This window comes from Linepithema humile, chromosome 1, assembly GCF_040581485.1.
Source record: "Linepithema humile isolate Giens D197 chromosome 1, Lhum_UNIL_v1.0, whole genome shotgun sequence".
In the NCBI taxonomy this organism is placed as follows: domain Eukaryota; kingdom Metazoa; phylum Arthropoda; class Insecta; order Hymenoptera; family Formicidae; genus Linepithema; species Linepithema humile.
Genome location: NC_090128.1, coordinates 40,014,792 through 40,036,322, shown reverse-complemented (window position 1 = coordinate 40,036,322; position 21,531 = coordinate 40,014,792). Strand labels below are relative to the sequence as shown.

Below are 21,531 nucleotides of genomic sequence, written 5' to 3'. Positions count from 1 at the left end.
GACCTGTTCCTAACTTTTACACAGCTCTATATCGGGTGTTCATAAAAATAGTGACCGGTCTGAGTATCAATAAAAATTTTGTTCCTGATAAAAGTACAGCAATGTATGTTACATGTAAAGTATTATTTATTATTTTAGGCTCTATTTCTCTTTTATAACGCGTTTAACACTTATTATTCGTTTATAACTAATAAGATTTTTGTTATTCAAACCGAGCTACTTTTCCACAGTTTATCCGATATGTTGACGTAACTTTTGTTGTGAGAACATCATTCAATCGTTAAATTATAAAACTGACATTTTTATAAAAAATAATACTTATCAGTTATTTTATGTGAATAATATATTTCGACGAATTTGTTTAGAATACATAATTGTGCTGTCGCACATGTTGAAATTATTCTATCAATTTCTACTCGAGGTAAGCGTGTAACTTAACCTAAGTAAAATACATGACCACGTGAATTGATTAAATTTGACTGATAATTGAAATGAACAAAATATAGACCGTTAATTTTTAATGATATGCTTTTTAGATTGAGCAGCTTGCTTAAATAAATATTTTCTAGAAATAGTTTTTCAAATGAGTATCATATAAATTGTGTATTATACACAAACAAGATGCCAGGAAGATTTTTAATTGCTGGACAGAGATTGAGGTGGTATGTATTATTGTAAAACAATGATCTATTCTAATGATCTATGATCTAATGAGTTATTTCTAACTTGGACATCAAATTATATCATAGCATCGACAAATACTTAAAACTTTTTTTAAGTAAATAGATATTAGTATATGTAAGAGCGGTAAATTATTCATACAAATTTACTTTGTATCTGAAAGGAAATGTACAATAAATAATAATTATAATAATTTTGTTATAGGGTTCAACATTGTTGTACATCATATTTATACAAGAATGCAATTAAAAACTCGCATATTCATAGTACAGCACAATATTGTTTTTACGTGAAAGACAAAGATAGAGATTTATCACAGGTAACTTTAAACATATAACTTTGGATTATAGTTAAAAATAATATTTCCAGATAAAAATTTATTTATTTTATTTTTAACATTCTAGATAAAGAAGTACAAAAATATAGCAGACAAAAACATTTTAAATGAAAATGTTAAATTAGATGAAGTAATAGAGGTAAGCAATACACAATCAATTATAATAAATTTTTGATTATCAAAGGTAATAAGCAAAAATCTTTGTTAACAGCAAGATATCAACAACTTAGAGGAGTCTAAGTCTAATAAATTTACATCTCAAAGGATTAATAAGGAATCCTTAATTTTCAAAAGTATGTATAAAGAATTTTTTTATAAACATTTTTTTAAAGCAAAAAGATTGATAGATAAAAGATAGGTTAGAAACGGAATATTAAAATTAAAGTAGCATTATATAAAATTTCGTTCTTATGCTTGTATTTCATAGGTTGTGTTTTGTATGTTATTTTATTCTTATTTGTAGTAAAAATATATTAGTTGTAGAATATTAATATATAATTTTTCCAAAATAAATTTACTTAGAATAGAAAAATAATGCATTCTGTATAATTTATTTAGCTGTTCGTCAACTTATTCCACTTAATAAAATTTTTTAAATTTTAGGAGTAGAACGATTATATCCAGATGCGAAATCTTCTTTAGTATCTATTTATACAATAGTAGGTCATGAATTTAATGACCAAAAACTTCTAAGTTCAAGTTCTAAGTACATAAATCGATCGAAAACATGGGAAATTACTCTTAATATCAAATGGCCAGAAGTTATGTCATTTAATGGAATTGGTAAAACTAAAGGAATAGCCTCTAAGAATGCAGCTATGAAATGCTTACACTGGCTAGAAATGAATGAAAAGTTGAAAAATGGTAAACCGATCATCTATAATAAGGAAAACTTAAGGGATATACAAAAGCCAATTAAACTAAATGTAACTCCCGGAATTCTAAATAACATGATAAATTTGGTTGAAACTTACGACAAGGTAATGTTTGTGTTATGATTATTGGTCTATAAATATTTCATTGATTTGTATAATATTTGAAAGTTTTACATGTGTATTAATAATATTTAGGAAATACGGAACTTAACAGCATGGGAAGATGTTTTTAATACTCCTTGCTTTAATACCATATATCAAACTGTACCTGATCATCCAATTGTTGGAAAAACAACGTATACCGACAAAGAAGCTCGCAATACTACATTGAGACAAAGATTATTTGAAAGAAGCACCAATGAAGTTAACCTACCAATCTTCGAGTTTAAGTAAAAATGCATAATATTTTTTACATTTGTATGCAAATATGTATATTTATTTTGTATTTTTTTTAACATATATTATTTTATAGGAATGAAATTCTCTCTAAATTAGAAAACAATCGTGTTCTACTGATAGAAGGTGATACAGGATGTGGTAAGACTACCCAGGTTCCTCAATTTATAATGGATAGTTTTGCACAGAATGGGAATGCTACAGATTGCAATATATTGGTGTCACAGCCACGTAGAATCTCGGCGATCTCTCTAGCAGATCGCATCGCGCACGAAAGAGATGAGGAAGTGGGGGATGTTGTGGGTTTTCAAGTGAGATTGGAGCATGCACTGCCGAGAGAACTCGGTGGGATACTTTTTTGTACTACGGGTATTCTACTAAAAAAGTTGCAGAGCAATCCTAATTTAGTAGGATGCTCACATGTGATTTTGGACGAGGCGCACGAACGCCAGATCGACACCGACATGCTGATGATCTTGCTCAAGAGAGCCCTCAAACAAAATTCTGATTTGAAAGTGTTGATTATGTCAGCGACTATAAATGCACACTTGATTCAACAATACTTTGATTGCCCTGCTGTTAAAATACCCGGGAGACTCTATCCCGTCAAAATGAATTTTCTGGAAGATATCGAGCGCCTACCGAATATCCAGAAATATAGATACATCAGATATAGATACAACGATAATGAAAATGAAAGAATTACAGTTAATTTTGAGAAAATAGTACAAATTATAAGATGGATTTCTCAGCATAAACCACCTGGTGCTATTTTATGCTTTTTACCAGGATGGAACGAAATTGCAACTGTGCAGACTATGCTTGAGGAATCTACTCTCGATTCTGAAAATCTAATTTTGCCGATTCACTCCAAAATATCGCACAATGAACAGCGCAAGATTTTTCAACATGCGCCCGCGAACATGCGGAAGATTATCTTGGCCACGGATATTGCTGAAACTGGCATCACTGTTACCGATGTAGTTTACGTTGTAGATTCTGCCATACGAAAGGAGTCACGATGGGACGATATTAAAAATTTGTCATACATAGCCAATCGTTGGGTCTCTCAAGCAAACATCCATCAGCGGTAATTACCAAAAATAAATAATTGTATTAAATTGTAACGAAGTTATAATACTTGCGCTCAAATGAAGAAGTCTAAAGAGTAAACTTTTTAAATATTAAATTTATTGATCAAAATATTAATTAAACCGAATACTATAGATTTTGTATAAAAGTAATTATTTTTGTGCAGGAAGGGGAGAGCTGGACGAGTTAAACCTGGTGAAAGTTATCATTTAATTACAATGGCAGAATATAAGAAATTAGAATCGCATCCAATGCCGCAGGTGTTGTGCAATCCTCTAGAAAAAGTAATTCTCGACAGTAAAACGTACACGAATGAAAAGGCGATTGACTTTTTGGGTAAATTACTGCAACCACCTAATCCAGTCACAATACAAAAGGCAGTGGAGTACTTAATAGACCTCGAAGTTCTGGACAACGAGGAGAATCTTACAACTTTGGGTAAACGAATGATGTTAATTCCGGCGCATCCTAAGTTTAGCAAGGCATTAGTATATTCTTCCATTTTCGAGTAAGTTTAAATAACATAACATCTATATCTTGATTATTTTTCAAAGATTTTTCTCTGCCAACGTTAACCGATCAATATTCATTTCATTTTTACAATAGCTGTATACATCCCGTTGTAACGATAGCCAGTGTTTTTTCTGGCGAAGAGAATCTTTTTTATGGTGTACTGGATCACAAACTTGATATCAGGGAAAACAAGAAATTATACCATCCATTCAGTGATCATATCGCGATAGCATGGATATATAAGCAATGGTTTATATACAACACTACGAATCCAAATTTAATATCGAAGTTCGGTAAAAAGATGAAGCTCCGACTGAATAGAATGCAAATATTAAACCGTAAGTAACATTATTGTATGATATGACTTGTTTTTATCTAATTATTGCTATCTGTTTGCTGTTTGTCTACGAACTTTATTCAACTTCTTCAGTTTATCGATGGATCTTTAAAATGCATAAAATCGTAATTTTACAGAAATACGAGGTACATTTATTCAGCAGTTGATCCAAAGTCATTTATTGACCAATGTTGATGTAGCGCATTGTGAAAATTTCGATATTGCTACAAACAAATACGAGAATAATGACGAACTAGTACGCGCTTTAATATATTCTGCTACACAACAATTGATAGAACATAAAGACATAGGATTTAAGAATGGAATTCTGAGAACTGGTGTCAACGAATTACGAACGCAGTAAGTAAACTTTACGTAACTTCAAACTTAAATTTAGAGACGAGACTTATAACAATCTTGCTTTTATAGAAATCATGCCAAGGTTGTAATTTCGGGGGAAAGTGTTAATTACAAACGAAAAAGTTGGCCGAGTCCTTATTTGACATACTTTAATAGCACACATTGTGAAATGAGACGTGGTACGGTGATTCGTGAAACAAGCATGATATCACCCTTAACAGTATTACTTTTTAGCCAAGGAAATACACAATGTCACAAGGTAATTAAATAATTTTATATTTCTTTTAATTGATATGCATAATTAGGTAATAAATAATATTAGGCAATTTATAATATATTTTGGATTTCAGCACGATGATGACAGGACGGAAATTATAATTAATATCAATAAAAAACATTGCTTAAGATTTTCCTGTGATAACAAGTAAGTACTTATATATCTTATTTCACATTTTTCTCTTTAATGTGCTTCAGTTTGTTTAAATTTTTGTTCTTTTTTAGTACGGCTGACGTGCTCTTAAAATTTAAGGATATTATGTGGTCTCTAGTGCAGTACTCATTGAAGAAACAAGGATTTATTGCACATGATGATTTTGATTCAAAAAAGATATTTGATTACAAAAATAAATTACTCGAAACTCTCTCAGAAACACTACTTACATCGTCTAAACTGATAGAAAATGTTGAAGATAGCAAAATCTCTATATCTTAAAAACATGTATGTAATATAATATAATGTATATAAAAATACATAATTCTTAGACGTTAAGTGAGTCAACTTTTATTGCTAGAATTATTGTAATTTATATTATATTATTGTATCGTTTATATTTGTACAAATATAATCATATTCCAATCCATATGTTTTGGATAAATCTAAAGTGCGTTTAGTGTCAATTCTACCAATGTCAAAACTTAAATATGGTAGTCAATTATTAAAACGAAAATTCTGGATAAAATAATTACATAAAATTTTAGCCAAGACTCAACTCATTTTAGTCAAATCAAATATATTTTCAATTAAAGAACGGTTAAAAATTGCAATTATTTTCCGACCAATCTAATATATATTCTTTTTATAGGAATACGTACATATAAGAGAATTTGGAAGTTCTACATTTTTCCCATTAACAGTTTTTATTATAAAATAGTGAAAATTTGTTATACATGTATATACAAGGTGATGTTTTGCATAACTAGAATAACAACGTTGTTTCGATTAAATATTATGACATACTCAACAAAGTTTTATCACGCAATAAAAAAGTCGGACTATTGTTCGATACGTCTAAGTTAATAAATAACTCTTGAATTTCTTCGATAACGCATATTTTATTTTGAAGCGCTTGACACACCCGAAACCTACCGACACCAATTTGCTCAAGCCAGAATGACCGAGCAATTATAACAATTTTTTTCCCATAATCTCGAATGCTACGTTACGATCGCTTGCGAGCATTTAACAACGTACAAAACTTATTGTTAATTCGAGCATCTAAATGGATTCTTTAAAAAATAAAATAATTTTTATGGAAACAAGATTGTTAATAACTTAAAAAATATTTGAAAAATATATTGTATATTTTTCTATAAATTTTAAAAGTTACGATATAATAAATATTACATAATCTGTGCAGTTGTGCGTATTATTTTTATTACATTTAGATGATTGATGATTTTATTAAATACATTTGTGTAATTACTTTATACACATCTTTGTATAATAACTTAATTTAGGCATTACATTTAACATATAGATATATTAACGTAACAAAATATATATTTGAATCAGGTGTTCTATAGAGCTCTCGGAAATATTTACGATCGTAACGGCATATTCATAATATATTATATATTTATAAACGTTTAATATAAAATATATTTATATCTTTATTAAAATAGCGAATTGCAAAATAATATTAAATAGAACGTATAAATATAATTAACAGTATATATTAGAATCTATTTCCAATATTTACATTTGGCAGGTACGTGGAAGCGTGCGCTTCTAGTATTACAACAGTTTCATTAAAATAGATAAAAATATATTAATTTAATACATAACTATTACATATTAAATATCAAATATAAAACTTTCGAAAACAAAATAATTACAAATAAACTTTTTAAAATGATCTACTTAGTTTATGCAAAATCACTTGATGTATAACGATAAAATATATTTTAAGTACGAAAATATCTTAAATTCATAAATTATGTCGTATAAAATATATAGTTCTTGTTAGCATTACACATTTACAATCATTGCATACATTATGTTGCACGTTTGCAATCATTGCAAGCATTTCATTACACTACTTTCCACATTATATCGTTTTAACGTATGTAGAATTAGCTATTAATAATAAAAAATGCCAGTCATGTTGTAAACTGCTTTTAATAACTACGATATAGTTACGGTTTTGAGCAATATAAAAATAAAAAGAAAACGATAACAATAATTGCTGTGTGGTGTATAACAACTATTAACGTTAAGAAAGTATATGTAGGACTTTAATACCTTTTTGGCAAGATATCATTACTATTCACTTATTTATATTAATTATTCTTTTTTATTATAATTAACATTTTTAAAAGAATAAATTTTAAAACATTTTTTAAAACATCTCACAAAGATGTTTAACATAATTTATAATCGAAGAATAACATCTTAATTAATTAACTATTTCATTTTTGAGCTGTTATTCTATAGAAATTATTTTTGCCTATTTTATGTGAGTTCTTATTCCCATACTTTTTTTTAATTACACTATAGCGTATTAATGTATTATTGTGCAAATTACTTATTTAATTTATAGCTCGTGCAGTTTCGTTTTATTACGGACTAATATTGCACTTCCGGCCAATAATGCGCTCAGCATATTGTTTCCGTTACAGTAGCTACGATAATTTAGATTGCAATAATTGCAATTAACTTTAAAAAAAAAAAAAAAAAACACAAATAAGTGTTTTTATTTTTATCTACAATAAAAATACTATCATCATGCATTTATTCCAAGTGTTTTGTTTAATATGTTAGTTTAAAAAGTAATAAATATAAATAAATATATAACATATATTATTTCTGAAAAATTATTTTGTAAATATAATTAGTTATAAATCTTTTTTTATCGCACACTGTGTGATATTTCTTTAAATTAATATTTTTAATTCAAATAAATTCTAACAAAACTACTGTGTGCATATGCATATGTTCCTCATAATGATATTTTGAGTTTCTGTGTTTAAATATATTAGATTCAACTTATAGATCAATATAAAAAAATATTTAGCCCACAGAAATCAATTTCTATTCTTATCAACTGAGCGAGGAAAATATATCAATACCTGCTTGATGAACTTTTAAGCGCGCACAGCGCTTTGTATTTAATCGTAATACTTGTAAAACTATCGTGATTATAAATTATTTACTTAATAATTAATTTGTAAGTTAGTTTTTCTCTATACTGGCCTTGCAAAGTTACAAAATTTATACAATTTATTAAAATTTTCAACTTAATCATTTACGAAATTGTAATTCTTTTCAACCTTTATTTTGAAAAATCTAATGCGATTACACTTTTTAATTCTATCAATATTGAATTCAATATTTGATATTCTATCTAGCGTACGATGGCAAATCGTATTTTGATTTTTACTTACGCTCTAAAAGTAGTATTATATTGCACCATGACATTATTACGATGTAATCTAATATCAATAGAAAAGATTTCTATCGGATTGAAAAAAAGATTTTGATGCTTTGACATTTTCACACACCGCAAAGAATTTATTTTTACGATAAATATCATAATGTGTTCTTATATTTTTATGAGAGCAGTATAATATTTAATTTACGGATGCCTTGCAACGTGATTATAACAACCATATCATTAAAGCCAGGAGTAATAATATTTTTTATATCAAATTATTAATAATATTATAAATAAAGTTCAGTATTAATTTATTTCTATCAATTGCTTTTATTTGATGGAAACATCAAAACGATTCGAAACAGGGTATTCACTATTTTATACCTATTTTATAGATTCTACTAGAGAATCTTTGCAGAGATTACCTATTTCGATCGGATGCTTCCACGATCACGATACCAAACTGTTGCACTGGCTACTGCAGGGCGGTAAGACAGTGACGAGGCTTTCGGTTTCGCTATCGCTGGCACTAAAGTTTGTTCTCTCCAGGACGACCGCGACGTCGTGCCTCGCGCCGAACAGCGGCTGGTAACACGGCGGATTCTTCGGATCCAGATCCACGCCGGAGTCTGCGCTTTTCGACATCTCGGACAATCGGCGGAAGTTGCCAAAAAACACGCTGTCAGTGCCGATGCTCTCGGCGCCGCTTTCGCTGGCGCCGTCACACACTGACTCCGTCTCGTCGGTCTCCTCGGACACGCTGCTCACATCGTGCCTCAGCAGCCGCTTGTGCGAGCCGTTGCTGTCGGTGCTGCTGAGGTAGCCGCTGTCCTCGACTTTGACGTGACCGCGTCGGTTGTCCGCCACCAGTGGCAGCATTGCGTTGTCCAAGTTCGACGCGTCGCAGCTCCTCGACAGACCCTTCATCATCTGCCTCGTCTTGGAGCAATTCGGCGCTCTGTCATTATTGATCAATCTGCTTTCGTCCTCCCGATGATTATCAACGTTCCATCCTGATCGCGTCCTGAAATTTTTTGCGGAGCTTCTGTGATGTGAGGAGCTCACGGCCGCCCGTTTCTCCCGAGTCGCCTTCGTTCCTCGCGACGATACTTCCTCCTTGGCGCCAACGTCTCCATGGAACTTGTACCCGTCCGCAGAATCGTCGATTTCGATTCGCGTCTCGCACGGGCAGTCCCTGCAACCGTTCGTCACGGTACGATCGTCGATCCTCTCGTCGAGAAACATTATTTCTGTCAAAGCAACGTCCTCGCGGTGCATCTCGTCGGTCGCGACGCCAGATCGAGTCTGCGGCGCGCAGAGACAGTTCCCTACATGATATCCGTCGGTTTTTAGGACAGGAGTGCCGTTGCTGGCCGTAGGGTCACCCGCTTCGACAGGACTCCTGTCCCAGGCGTTTTTTGACGGAGACGACGGCGGTGGCAGTAGCTTCGCGTCCTCGACGCGCCGCGGCAGCTTCGGCCGCTGATAGATCTCCTCCGTGGGCGGCAGCGGCACCACGTCCGGCTGATTGTGCGGCTTTCGTTGTCTCTTCGCTTGCCTGCTGTCCGGCGTTAGATACCGGCACTTTTTCCACGAAACAGTGCCGTCCGAATCGCCGTTCGTTTGACACTTCACGTCGTGACCGTTCGTCAAGAGCGCGTCCTTCGAGATTGATTTGATCTTCGCTTCATAGATCTCCCGCAGACTGCCGTGGTCGCGTTGCAGCGCGGAATTCTCGTTGCGGAAGCTGCCTTTGCTCTTCAGCAAAATCTGAGCCGGTCGCTCCAGCGAGTCCACATAGACTTCATTGGCAATCTCCTCCCGATCGTAGTGCACGTCGTCGTTGATCCGCAGCTTCATCGGCTTCCGGTCCAGCGTGTCCGGCTCGTACTCGGACTCGTCCAGTTTGATGTAATTTTCCGGCGAGTCTTGCACCTTGATAGTCAAGTGGCCCGGGTTCTCCGGTTCGTACTGGATCTCTGGACCACTGTCGTCACTGCAGGCCGGACTCGCGTAGCCGTCGTTCACGTACACCTCACTCACGAGCGAGTATTCCGCGCGTTGATTGCTGAGCAGTTCCGGCAGATTGTTGTAGCGGTTTCTCTCGGCGATGATCTGATTGCCGAGCTTCGACATCGTCATCTCGCCGGTGCGTGTGTTAATCACGGCGTTCTGCATCGTCAGCTCCTCGTCCATCGGCAGCGCCGTGGACAGCGCCGGACTGGACTGATTGTCCGTCGATGACTGATCCGGCGACGTGGATGACTTCCGGCTACACTTGGCACGCTCCAGACTGTCCACCTCATAGTCGCCGATCGTCGCGCGATCGGTCGATTTCACATGATGATGATCCAACGCTTTCACGTCCACCATCTCGCGTATCACGGCGTCCATGATGCGCTTCGCGGTGTTTCTCGCGCCGGGCAGCTCGTTGATCATGTCCGGAAGTTCCTTCTTCTTCGACGGCGGTGCGCTCGGCGCTTTCGGTTTCCTCGATTTCTTCGGCACGGAATTGTTTTGCTGGGGTTGCTGCGATTTTTCCGATTTCTCTGTGTTGCTGGACGACCTGTCTGTTTTCGCCGACTCGTCCTCGCTCTTGTTGCTCCTGTCGTCCTTCATATTCCTTTTCGTCCCGTTCTCCACGGCCGCGTTCTCTTCCATCTGCTTGATGAAGGAATTCTCGATGGCCTTGCGGACTTTCGCGTTTATCGCGTCGTCGCCGGCGGTGAATCGGAACATCGTATCGTTTCGCCGCTTGCCACGGTTGTAACGATCGTATTCGGATCCCTCGAACATAGACCTGGTCGATCGTCTGGACACGCTGTGACGATCGTCGTTCTCCAGAATCTCGCTCCTGGCGGCGATGTTCTGGAAGGTTCTCAGCATCGGCGGGTTGTCCTTCCACGAAGACACCGACTTGCCGGCCAGACGCGCACGTTCCTCCGGATCGGCCAAGTCGCGTCTGGCTAGTTCCTTCAGGTACTCGAGATTCCGCGCGAACGTGCGGGCATTTTCCTGGAAGTTTCTGCGCGTGTCCTCGGCCCGGTCCCGCCAGCGACGTTGCGGCGGTCGCACGTCCTCCAGCCAGGCGCGCACCTTGCTCTCACCGTGGCTCGGCAGATCGGGCACAGGAAGAGCGGGAAGATGTCGGGGAGACTCGCTGCAGCCGGGGCATCCGGTGCATCGCTGCGACTTGCGCGATTTTGCGGCTGAGCCCGGGACGGAACTCGGCGTGATCCGCTGCTGTTTGCTCGACTTCGCCGACTCGCATCGCTCGGAACCACTCCCCTCTTCCGGAATACCTAATGCGTCAGATTACCGGCGATAATGGAAGTGAAAACGGCGGATTAATTGTTCCTAATTACTACAACTAGTGAAAGGCACGTCGCTTTCGCGCCGCGCGTATTGCAAAATGCTTTCTATCGAACGCACGAAATCTATTTATACGATTGCGAGCGCGAGAAGAATTCAAGAAATCGCGTACGCAACACAATCCGAAGAACTTAGAGAGTTAAAAATGATTCTGAAACGAACGGAATAATATGGTCGAAAATTTGCTGATGCGAGAATGCGAATCTAAAAATGTGAGGACTTGAAACCATGTTGTACTTTTATATTTTTCGCTAATTTGTCTACTCATTGAAAAAAGCTCTCACAAAGGACATATTAATGTCGATATTTATTATCATTCATTTTCCTTAAAACCTTACAATCTTCCTTAATCGTTTAAAAACAAATTTGGCTCTCTCACCTGTAAGGATAGGAACAAATCTTTTCGCTGCCATTTTGTGCTTGGCGATGGAGATGACTTCTCGGATTTTGAGCAGGAACTCGATGGCAGCCGGCGGTGGAGCCTAAAAAAACGCCGGGCTGTTTTCAAATTATCTTGTCGTTGGTCGAGTGAATGAGGATGTAGACAAATCGAATAGACTCCGCGCGTTGCGAGTTACGCCATTAAAACATTCCAGACTTTGAAAACGTTAAACTCGCGCGAATGACTCGCGCGAATAGGAAGTAAACAACTCTCTCCCCCTCCCCCTCACCTCGGCCCGTTAAGCAACTTACCAGCAATAGCTGTCGATCGAAGTACGCGGGATTGAAGTACAATTTCCTCCGTTGAGCACCTGGAAGAACCGGTACATCCTGCTGATGCGCGTTGTCAGCCGTCTCCACGACGCGTACATCCTCTTCCGGCAATCTCTCGCCCAGAATAGAACCTGCCGAGAAAAGCCCTTCCGATTGCTCCAGATACACGCAATGCGGATGAACGATCGCAGACGTTATCTGCTGAGAAAAAAATGCGCGAATATTATTGATTGAAAAATTTGCCATGCAAATATCAGAGATAATTCCACAATTTGTAAAAAAAAAAATTGAACCTCACCTGTGCACTGTTCTTTTTTTAATTTTACACGAACAATTGACGTTTTTATTCAACGACATTGTCACTACATTTTTTTTTTTGGCACGAAACAAATCATTTAAAGACTAGCACTGCAACGTAACGGCGATACTTCTACTTGTTTCAGCGAAGAAAGAAATTGTGCTACGTGCAGACTGGAAGCGGTTCGCAGAACGCACTGAAATTGTGGTGCGTGGTATTTCAACGACCGGTGCGGTATAAAAGTGGGATACACCTACCTACTTGGAATGGTACGGACTAACGGAGCGCAAAACTAATGCGTTAATTGGATGCATTATTAAACGCGTGCGGTGGTCCCAGGAGATGAATGGTCTCTGTATTCGAGATATCGCGAAGAGATAACCGAATAAATTGCGTGATGCTTTGCATTTAAGTAACGTTTTCAGAATACATAAATCTTGTCTAATTAGGTACGCGATGAAAGAAGAATTGAGATCTCGTGTATAATTAATTTTTTTAATTTTTAAAAGATTTTATTAAAATACTAATCCATTAAATAACTTCTACAATTACTTATTTCAATAAAATAACGTTGTACATTTAGATTTCAAAAACACATCGCCTGAGAGTTAATTTCTCAAAAAATTGAAAACATACTGTACTTACGTTTTCGAAGCCTTGCTCGTTATCGCTCGGAGCGAGATCGTCGCCCAAATCACTCTCGGTAAGTCCGCTATTAGTGTCACTCTCGAAGTGTCTCGTAGCGGTCAATAATGGATTATTTTTCACTAATCCGCTGCCGTCTCGACCACCGTCGAGAGTGATGTTCGCTTCCTCGATGGATTTTCTTTTAGCTCTTCTGCTATGCAAATATAACGATACGCTGGCTATATATATAAGGGCCAAGATGACGGAAGAAAGGCCAATGGCGATGTACTCCGTAGCCGATAAACCTTGTGACACCTGAGACGTCGATGCGAACATCACTTCTCGTACATCTGGTATGAAGAAGAAATATGAATGTGTTTAGCGAATCACTTATTACGCATACAATTCTTCAATAGTTTAAAATCTATTCCTTCGAATGTCTTTGTCAATGCGTAGATTATTACAGCATGTATCTAGAAACCATATACAAAGTTAAATGAATATTCTAATTAATTTTAGTAAACTTCAATTGATTTGACTGAGTTTTAGTTTATCATATATATTCTAAAAAACGTAATTTAAAAATTTTTTTGCAAATATTGTAGTGAACAAAAAATTTATCAAACATTATGTTTGTATTGAAATAGTATTATAATAGTTTTGAAATATTCAATGAGTGATATATAATTTTTTTCTTATATCATTTTTGACGTACTATTTTTGGAGGGTGAACCGGCAACTCTGAATGCCACGCAGGGTGTGAAAACCCCGGGAGACGTCGACTTGGGCGAGGCATCTCTGCAGACTAGTTTGGCTGTCACGACTCGTCCTTCCGCAGCGTCTCTCAGTCCAGTTTCGCCAATCCACTGCGATGATTAATCATGCATAATGATTGATTAATTACGCGTACAATCAATTAGGCAGACTATGCGAATCAACTTCATTATTCGCCTCTATATCTGTTATGAGATATTTGCGTGTCGATGTAGAAAAAAAGTAATAAACAATAACTAGTAAATTAAAATGAACGTTGGAGTGAATTCTCTTCGTTCGTGGAGCGCTGCGAGCTAATTACGGTAATTGAAGATCGCCGGCAGCACCGTTTAGCTTCGCAGCCTGTTTTCTGTTATTCGAACATAAATGATATGAAAGAACCCACCATTTTTGAAGCCGGCGGCACGTAAATATGATATCTTTTCTGTCTGATTTCAAGCCGCGCTTTTATTCGCGCGACTAATTGCGACCTTACACCCGTGTAATGAGTTGCTTCTTTTTTTCTTTCCACCGACCTGTAAGAAGGTTCTGCCCTCGTCTCGGAACAGTCTGAAAGGCGGCTCGGTGTCAGAGAGATTCCTCAGTTCGGACCATCCCGCCCTGCCCAATTGCTGAGCACCGGCGATTCCGCATACAGGAGTGGTCACACCTAGTTTCGAAAAATAATTTGTGTTCGTGTTAAGCACTTATGCGGTGAGAAATAATGAGCGAAATAAGCGTTGACGGGGATTTTCTCGGAGAAACGCATAGGCGTCGGAAGAATTTTTATTGAAGTTGTATTAAATTTTCGTGTTACGCTTCTCATCTTCAAAAAATGCAGTTACGATCAAATTGCTATTTTCTCTATGCCAAACATTTTATACGCCAGCAAATATTATTGTTTCGCACATTTCCTATTACATAAAAAATTGTTAATTTATTTTTGCGCAACAAAACTATGTGTCTTCGTCAAGATTATCTCAGCGTATCAATTTTTATACGCTAAGACGTGTCAATTTTTATTTGTGTGTTTTATTTTTGCTGGATCGTTGAAATTTACCTTCAAAGCGGATTTCCGCATGCGGATATATTATCTGTCCTCGTTGTGGTAGGAAGACATAAGGCACTCTCTCCACGTAGCCGTTGTTGCTGACAAACCCCGCAACATTGCACTCTAAAAACATATGATTAAAAAAGTGTTTTATAAATAACATGACACTGTTCTAAATGTGTTGGTCATTTATATTAAAAAAATTTATTTCTTGATATTTTATATTTGGATATCATTTCTTATAAAACAGTAAAAATCAAATTTTAATTAATTATAAATGCAACCGTGGAGAAAAAATCTATTTGCGAATAAAAGACGACGGAAACCGCAAACTTCTCAAATAAGTATGTTTCAAAAAAGTACAGAATTAAGTGTCTCTGACGATGGTGACTACTTTCTTGCGTGCAATCATATGTTCATTTTACCCAACAATTTTGGCGCACGACAGCTTGTAATTTGGGGCAAAATATCGCTCCCGGTCGGGAGCCGCGTTGCTGTTTTGCTCATTTGAATAAATTGCGAAGCCAAAAATCTCGCGAACCTCGGGGAAACGCGGCAAGCTTGCACGAACATTGCGAAAAGAGTTCCACAAAACGGACCATTTTTTTTTAGAGAAAAATCGGGAACGAGACAGCATAACAAGATGTCTCTGAGAAATTGCATCAAGACGTACACATTTCGTGCAACTGTCTTTTCAGAAATTTGATAATGAGCTCAACGTATGATTATAGTGCACTATAATCATACGTTGAGCTTATTATCAAATTTCTGAAAAGACAGTTGCACGAAATGTGTACGTCTTGAATGCAATACAATATATTATCTTCCAGTTGAAAAAAAGTATTTGTTCTTTCGCAATATCTCATGTCAGAGAATTTCCCATTGTTATTCGTATTTAAAAAAAAAAGTTAAACTTATTTAACAGAAGATATTATAAAGTGATGATTATTATTGTCAGGAATTGTAATTATAACTATTTAGTCATTATAATTACATACTCGTTAAAGCCGACAGTCTGTTGCATGCGGCGGCTTAATATTTTACGATAGTTTCAATAAGTAATTGAATTCATTACTGAATCAAATAAATTATGTTTTAGAAGATATACAAATATCTTTGATTACAAATATGATTTAAAAATATAAAAATATACAGAAAATTTAGCCGGAGTAAAACATTATTATCTATGTGTAAATTTTTATGCAACACTTATTCACATTAAAAGAACAACATCTGCAAGTTGTTTCTTTGAAGATTTAGAATGAAGCCCGACTTCATAGAAACGAAACATTAGCCAATGAATATTAATTTTTAATCTCAGTCTTAAGGGCTTGAGTTCAAATTGGGTTAACTGTGTATTTGATTATGCAAACGCCTTCTTTGAATTAACCTTCGATGCTCCCAGGCATACAAGCATAAAATTCAACACCCTTCAATTTTGCGCGGCGCGTAATGTTTAACGCAGGGTGTATATTTGCAATTTCTAATTTGCACTGTACATTATTGAATAAAGAGCGTAATAAATTGGCGAGTCCGGTAGGGTTGGATTTAATTACAGCGTGGTCACGGTGCGCAAAACCTGTTTGATCGTTGAGGGCGTCCGTTTGGACGTCGCGCATACATTGTAAATTTACATTCTCTGTATTAAAGCCTGTAACGGCTGCTGATCGTTTAAATTATGTATCAAGATTTAAGTTCGCAAAAATCCTGCGTACTTGTGCTCGAAACTCAATATCGCAACAATATCGCTTTCCCGCTGCACGATTACAGTCGACGTGGCGATAACGTGTGCTTATTTTATGAAGGTATAAGTACTGTGCCATCTAAACTTTCTCAACACTTTGCTCGAAGATAACTTAATTCCATAAAATATATGTTATCAGATATCGTTTCTGCGATTTATAGAAGTGTGATGCACACATACAGAGTGTTCAAAATCTCTGCGCTTTTATTTATTCATAAATCTGGAAACTTTGTAAAAATTTTCGTAATTTTTCTTATTTAATTTTAAATATCTAAACCGAAATCAACAGAGAATCGACATCTTGTTATTTATTTATCTCTGAAAGTATATTTCTGAAATTCTTTACGTTCTTTCCGTAGTTTTATATAATTTACAATTCAATAGCTGCCGATATCTGAATCAGTGGCGCACTCGGGATATTTTTTCGGGGTGGGGGGGGGGGTTAAAATTCACACACACAAAATGAAACAGTATGACCAAAAGTCAGGATAATTTTATATTGCACTCTAAAAAATATAAAAATGTTACATCGTTTAATAAAAAATACAATTTATTTTGATAGTAGCATAATTATAAATTGATATCAAGTTTTCTTGGTTTTTCTTAAATAATCAGATTAACTGGAATGCTTAAATAATCAGAAAATTTGTCTATATATATATATATGGCTGCTAGATGTTTCTTAAGTAACTTATTTAAATCCTTTCACAATATGAATATCTTAAAGTAGATATTATATACGTTCGAACAGCAGTATAGCTGGAGAAGCTATCATAATTATTTGTGTGCAAGGATATTGGCGTGAATTTTTAATTATTAAAATTGTGACTATACTTAATAACAGACAAAAAATACAAATGTTTGAACGCATTTTATTTAACTACAAATTTTTTCCTTTCTGCTGTTAAGTTAATAAAAAAATAAGGTATATTAATTAAATTTTGAGGAGGGGGGTTTAATTTCCAAACCCCCCCCCCCCATGGGTGCGCCACTGATATTTCTGTCCAAATATCGAACTCCAAATTAATAAAAAAATTGATACATAAAAATGTTGACGGTAGCATATGAAGGCATCCATGCATATTTATAAATTGTTTCGGTGCCTTTTGAATTAACATTATTCACAAATTAAATTTTAAAGAAATTTGCATATACGAGGAAGTGTGAGCAATTTATGACAGCTTATCTATTTATAAATTTTTACGATTTTGCTTGGTTTAATATCATTTCGAAGAAAATTTCTGAAAGAAATTGCATATACAAAAAAGAGTCGACAATCTATTTAAAAATATATATATCGCTTCTTGGGTCGGTAAATTGCGAATTTATCTCTTTGGCGACTTTCACGACAATTCTTAACTTTCTCGAAAAATGTTACATCGATCAATCCGTGAAAAATAATACTATCGATCTCTCGTCGACCTTTCGCTCCGTCGGCCAAACTCGCTGGGAAACAATGTCTGCACCTGATTTACGTTTATCGCCGGTTAAGTCTAATTAACACCGTCGCGGCTTATCCTCGCTCGATCCTCGACTTATGTATGAGCATCGCGGCTACTTACTCCCGCTGGCATACCGGCTACGGAATCGGGGACTAGCACGTGATCCAGCGTTGGATAACGACCGACTGATTAACGATCGTCGAGCTCACCTCTCGGCGCGTAAGAGTCAATCGAGGCAACGACAGTCCCAGCCGCGCTTGAACTCTAACCCTCCTCTGACGGTAAGATGACGACGAATCCGCGAAACTAGAAGCGGCGTCCGGTTCTCTACGGGCCAAGTGATAGATAGTGTCATCTCGCTCGAAAGCTATCGCTGACTTATGGCCGCGTCGAGGCTCGATAAGGCTGACCGCTTAAAGCAGTTAGGCATGCACTCCTGCGCACACCGGTTATGGTGTGTTCCTCGTATTTTTGCAATGTTTCTCTACCGGTATTTAAATAATTGATTGTGGGCCGCGATATATGCGCCTTAAAGGCGAATTAATCAATCGTGATGACGTGAATTTGTGGACTACCGCTTTTGCGCACGATTCTCTTTCTCTCTCTCTCTTTTTTATATGAAGTAGTTTGTAATTTAATTTCTATAATGTAATAAGTATTTATAAAATGATGTCTCAAGTATCAGCGTTATTAGCATTGTACGTAATTGATATCAAATTTTACGCTCTTAATGCACACTAGGTGTATATTTTTCAGAGCTGCTATTTCGAATTCTATTATTCGAAAAGTGAGGACTACGATTACAGCAGACGTAAAACAATTTGTATCTTATATGATACAAATTGTTTTACGTCTGCTGTAATCGTAGTCTTTAAATCGTAGGAAGTATCTAATGTATGTATAAGAAACTGTGTGTCATCCATAGAGCAACTTTCATCACTCTTCGGTGACATGTGGCAATAATTCTGCAATAATCAGCAAATTAGTTTAACAAGCACTTGCTTAACATCCAGCAAGATACTGCCGCGCTTCCTGCTGCGATGATGATTGCGAATTTAAACGAGATACATTAGATGTGCGTGCGCAAGGTCATCGATTATACCGATGACAGGAACGCGGCGAAGAAACGTAAACGAACCGAACAAAAGCCCTTAAAGCCCTTAATAATCTGATAAAACTTTAACATCGGTGTTACGATGGTGCGTATCTTCAACTCCGGCATCGTGATCGTGTAATTTCGCCTGCTAGACGCAAATTCTCTTCCACGTTCGATTTAATGATGCTTTGATGAAAGGTAGAGACAGTTTCCGTGGTAATTTTCGCGCCAAAGTATCGCCAATCCGCGCGGATAGACGAGATAGGCAGAGATTCAGCATTACGTTTTCAATCTGCGAACATCGTATCTCGATTTCTGAAGCGTTGCGCGTCACGAAAGAATCCTAACTACGTAACTGCGGCAAATCATTATCATTCAACGTCCGTTGCAACGGCGGGCGCCAGCTGAAGGCGCAGCTTCCGGCTACCGCGCCGTATCACGCGAATGGCCTTGACACCTGTTGCCAAGATTGACACGCGAGAAGATTGCGGTTTCGTTCGTTGGATTAGACGTGAAATTAATATTGAAGTATTGCTTGAGAAAGCTTGAAATGATTTTCTGGGTAAAAATCCTCGCAATTTTGTTGAATAAATAATGTGAAAATTATGTGAAAAAACTATGATTAAGTATGCAACAAATAATACAGTAATGCAGATAATTTTGCGTATAAAAAATTCGATAGTATTTTGTTAAAAAATAAAAACCTATAAATTCAACGGACAAAACAAATGTTAGGTCCGTATTTTTGCGACATAAAATTAAACAAAACTATCTATAAAAAATAGAAACGTCGTTTAGAAATTTCTTTTCGCAGACACGTGTGTACACGTGTGACCAATGTGAAGCAGAAGCCGGATCGTATGCCACGAAATCGTCTGCCTTTCTCCCGGGGAGAAATCGGCGTAGTTGCTCATTGTTTCTTGCGGTACTTCTTCTATCAGCGCCGCGTCGTGCCGATGCAAATGCCACGCTTGCTTTCTCGTTCTGCTGTCATTGGTGGTACGAGTTATCCCCGCGAATCAGTTATTTATTGGTTGCAAAACAGGCACGTGTGGCCTTGGTAAAAGCCGTACGAGAAGCCGCACGCCTGACACGACCGCTTGGCCCCGAGAAGGCCAACGTGGATCTTCCATCTTTATCGATTCTGTAATATCGAGGTACCTCGCGAGAAATTCTCAAAGGGCGGTACGACATAGATTTTGCGAAATACGGTCTGGACGTATTTCGCAGGTAAAAAATTAACTTCGTTCACAGAAATTTTTTTAGAACAAAAAAGTCTGGAAATATTTATATCTCTCTTACTGCGTTTAATTAATTTGATAAAATGCAACAGCTTCAATTTTCTCGGTGGATGGCCACTTTTTTATCGTCAAGACTTATTTGTCACTCAAGACAATACCGCGACAATGTTATATAACAGTCGTCGCTGACGCGACTAAACCGCGGCGCGATAGCCAAGTGTGTTAATAGTGCCTCGCCTCACGGATTATGGCGTTAAGGTATCTTTGTGATCGTCGCATTCAGGTGTACATGGACATTAGTCATGTCAACAGCTTGGGAAAGGTTCGCCGAGGGGTGCACCTTTCTACGGACCTCGATTTTCCCCGACGACCCTCCATCAATTTTCGCCACTTTTTTCCGAGCAGCGCGAAAAATGTGACTTGCGTTACCGGTCGCAAAATCTGCGGCACACCTCGCTCTGGCAAGAAAAACAAAAATGGATTTTAATGCATGATAAGTGACATCGAGTTGCTGGGTAAAGCGATAATTTCTCGTGTTCCCATGAATATTCGCCGCACGCAATTTATGTTACTGCGTAAAGCGCACAAATCTTTATCAAAGTGTCAGTTTCGTATATTAATCAATTATGTCAAATCTATCCATCCTATCATTACTCAAATTAGTTATTAAAGAAACGAGAAAACAAATTTTAATTTGAACATTGAATATTTGTTTAAAAAAAATATTATAATAAACCAAAATTATTATAATTTTTTTTACAATAAATCAGAGCGAATAAAAATATATCGATTGCTCTGAATTGTCTAGAAGTTATTCCTATTTATTTTGGTAGAATCAGAGCTAATTGTAATGCGAAGTATTTTTAGGCACTTTACAAGGAAGCTTTATTGCGGCATTTGTTCGCACATTAGTTCGTACATCAGCAGCTTGAGAACGAAAACTACAGCA

General features: G+C 36.6%; 2 protein-coding genes across 7 annotated transcripts in view; one reads left to right on the top strand and one right to left on the bottom strand.

Moving 5' to 3' along the window:
• Positions 1-85: 85 nt before the first annotated feature.
• On the top strand, positions 86-5,915 carry LOC105677991 (ATP-dependent RNA helicase DHX30-like). 3 transcript variants are annotated; one of them, XM_067361298.1, is made up of 15 exons: positions 86-103; positions 231-421; positions 537-662; positions 886-1,000; positions 1,086-1,157; positions 1,230-1,311; positions 1,622-1,998; positions 2,089-2,282; positions 2,366-3,379; positions 3,548-3,889; positions 3,988-4,232; positions 4,369-4,591; positions 4,661-4,850; positions 4,942-5,015; positions 5,093-5,466. In XM_067361298.1, the coding sequence occupies exons 3-15, from the start codon at positions 622-624 to the stop codon at positions 5,301-5,303; spliced, it is 3,180 nt and encodes a 1,059-aa protein (XP_067217399.1). In that variant the 5' UTR covers positions 86-103; positions 231-421; positions 537-621; the 3' UTR covers positions 5,304-5,466. The 3 variants fall into 3 exon arrangements, with proteins under 3 accessions (XP_067217399.1, XP_067217400.1, XP_012232349.2); XM_067361299.1 differs by lacking the exon at positions 86-103 and adding an exon at positions 5,674-5,915 and having other exon boundaries at positions 150-421; positions 5,093-5,309; XM_012376926.2 differs by lacking the exon at positions 86-103 and having other exon boundaries at positions 150-421.
• Positions 5,916-6,061: 146 nt separating this feature from the next.
• Positions 6,062-21,531, bottom strand: part of sha (shavenoid) — an 80,338-nt gene continuing 64,868 nt past the window's right edge. For 3 of the 4 annotated variants that reach the window (XM_067361296.1, XM_067361294.1, XM_067361292.1), the window contains 7 exons: positions 15,069-15,182; positions 14,545-14,678; positions 13,971-14,121; positions 13,274-13,605; positions 12,310-12,531; positions 11,996-12,098; positions 6,062-11,546 (listed from right to left, as the gene is read on the bottom strand). In XM_067361296.1, coding sequence (XP_067217397.1) covers positions 8,695-11,546; positions 11,996-12,098; positions 12,310-12,531; positions 13,274-13,605; positions 13,971-14,121; positions 14,545-14,678; positions 15,069-15,182 — 3,908 coding nt within the window. In that variant the 3' untranslated portion in view covers positions 6,062-8,694. The remainder of the gene's footprint in view (positions 11,547-11,995; positions 12,099-12,309; positions 12,532-13,273; positions 13,606-13,970; positions 14,122-14,544; positions 14,679-15,068; positions 15,183-21,531) is intronic. The other variant, XM_067361293.1, reaches the window with a different exon arrangement.

Coding starts and splice junctions, on each gene's coding strand:
- LOC105677991 (XM_067361299.1), top strand. CDS start 622: ATGCCAGGAAGATTTTTAATTGCTGGACAGAGATTGAGGTG. Junction 4,592..4,660: donor GTCAACGAATTACGAACGCA/GTAAGTAAACTT, acceptor TTGCTTTTATAG/AAATCATGCCAAGGTTGTAA. Junction 5,016..5,092: donor AGATTTTCCTGTGATAACAA/GTAAGTACTTAT, acceptor GTTCTTTTTTAG/TACGGCTGACGTGCTCTTAA.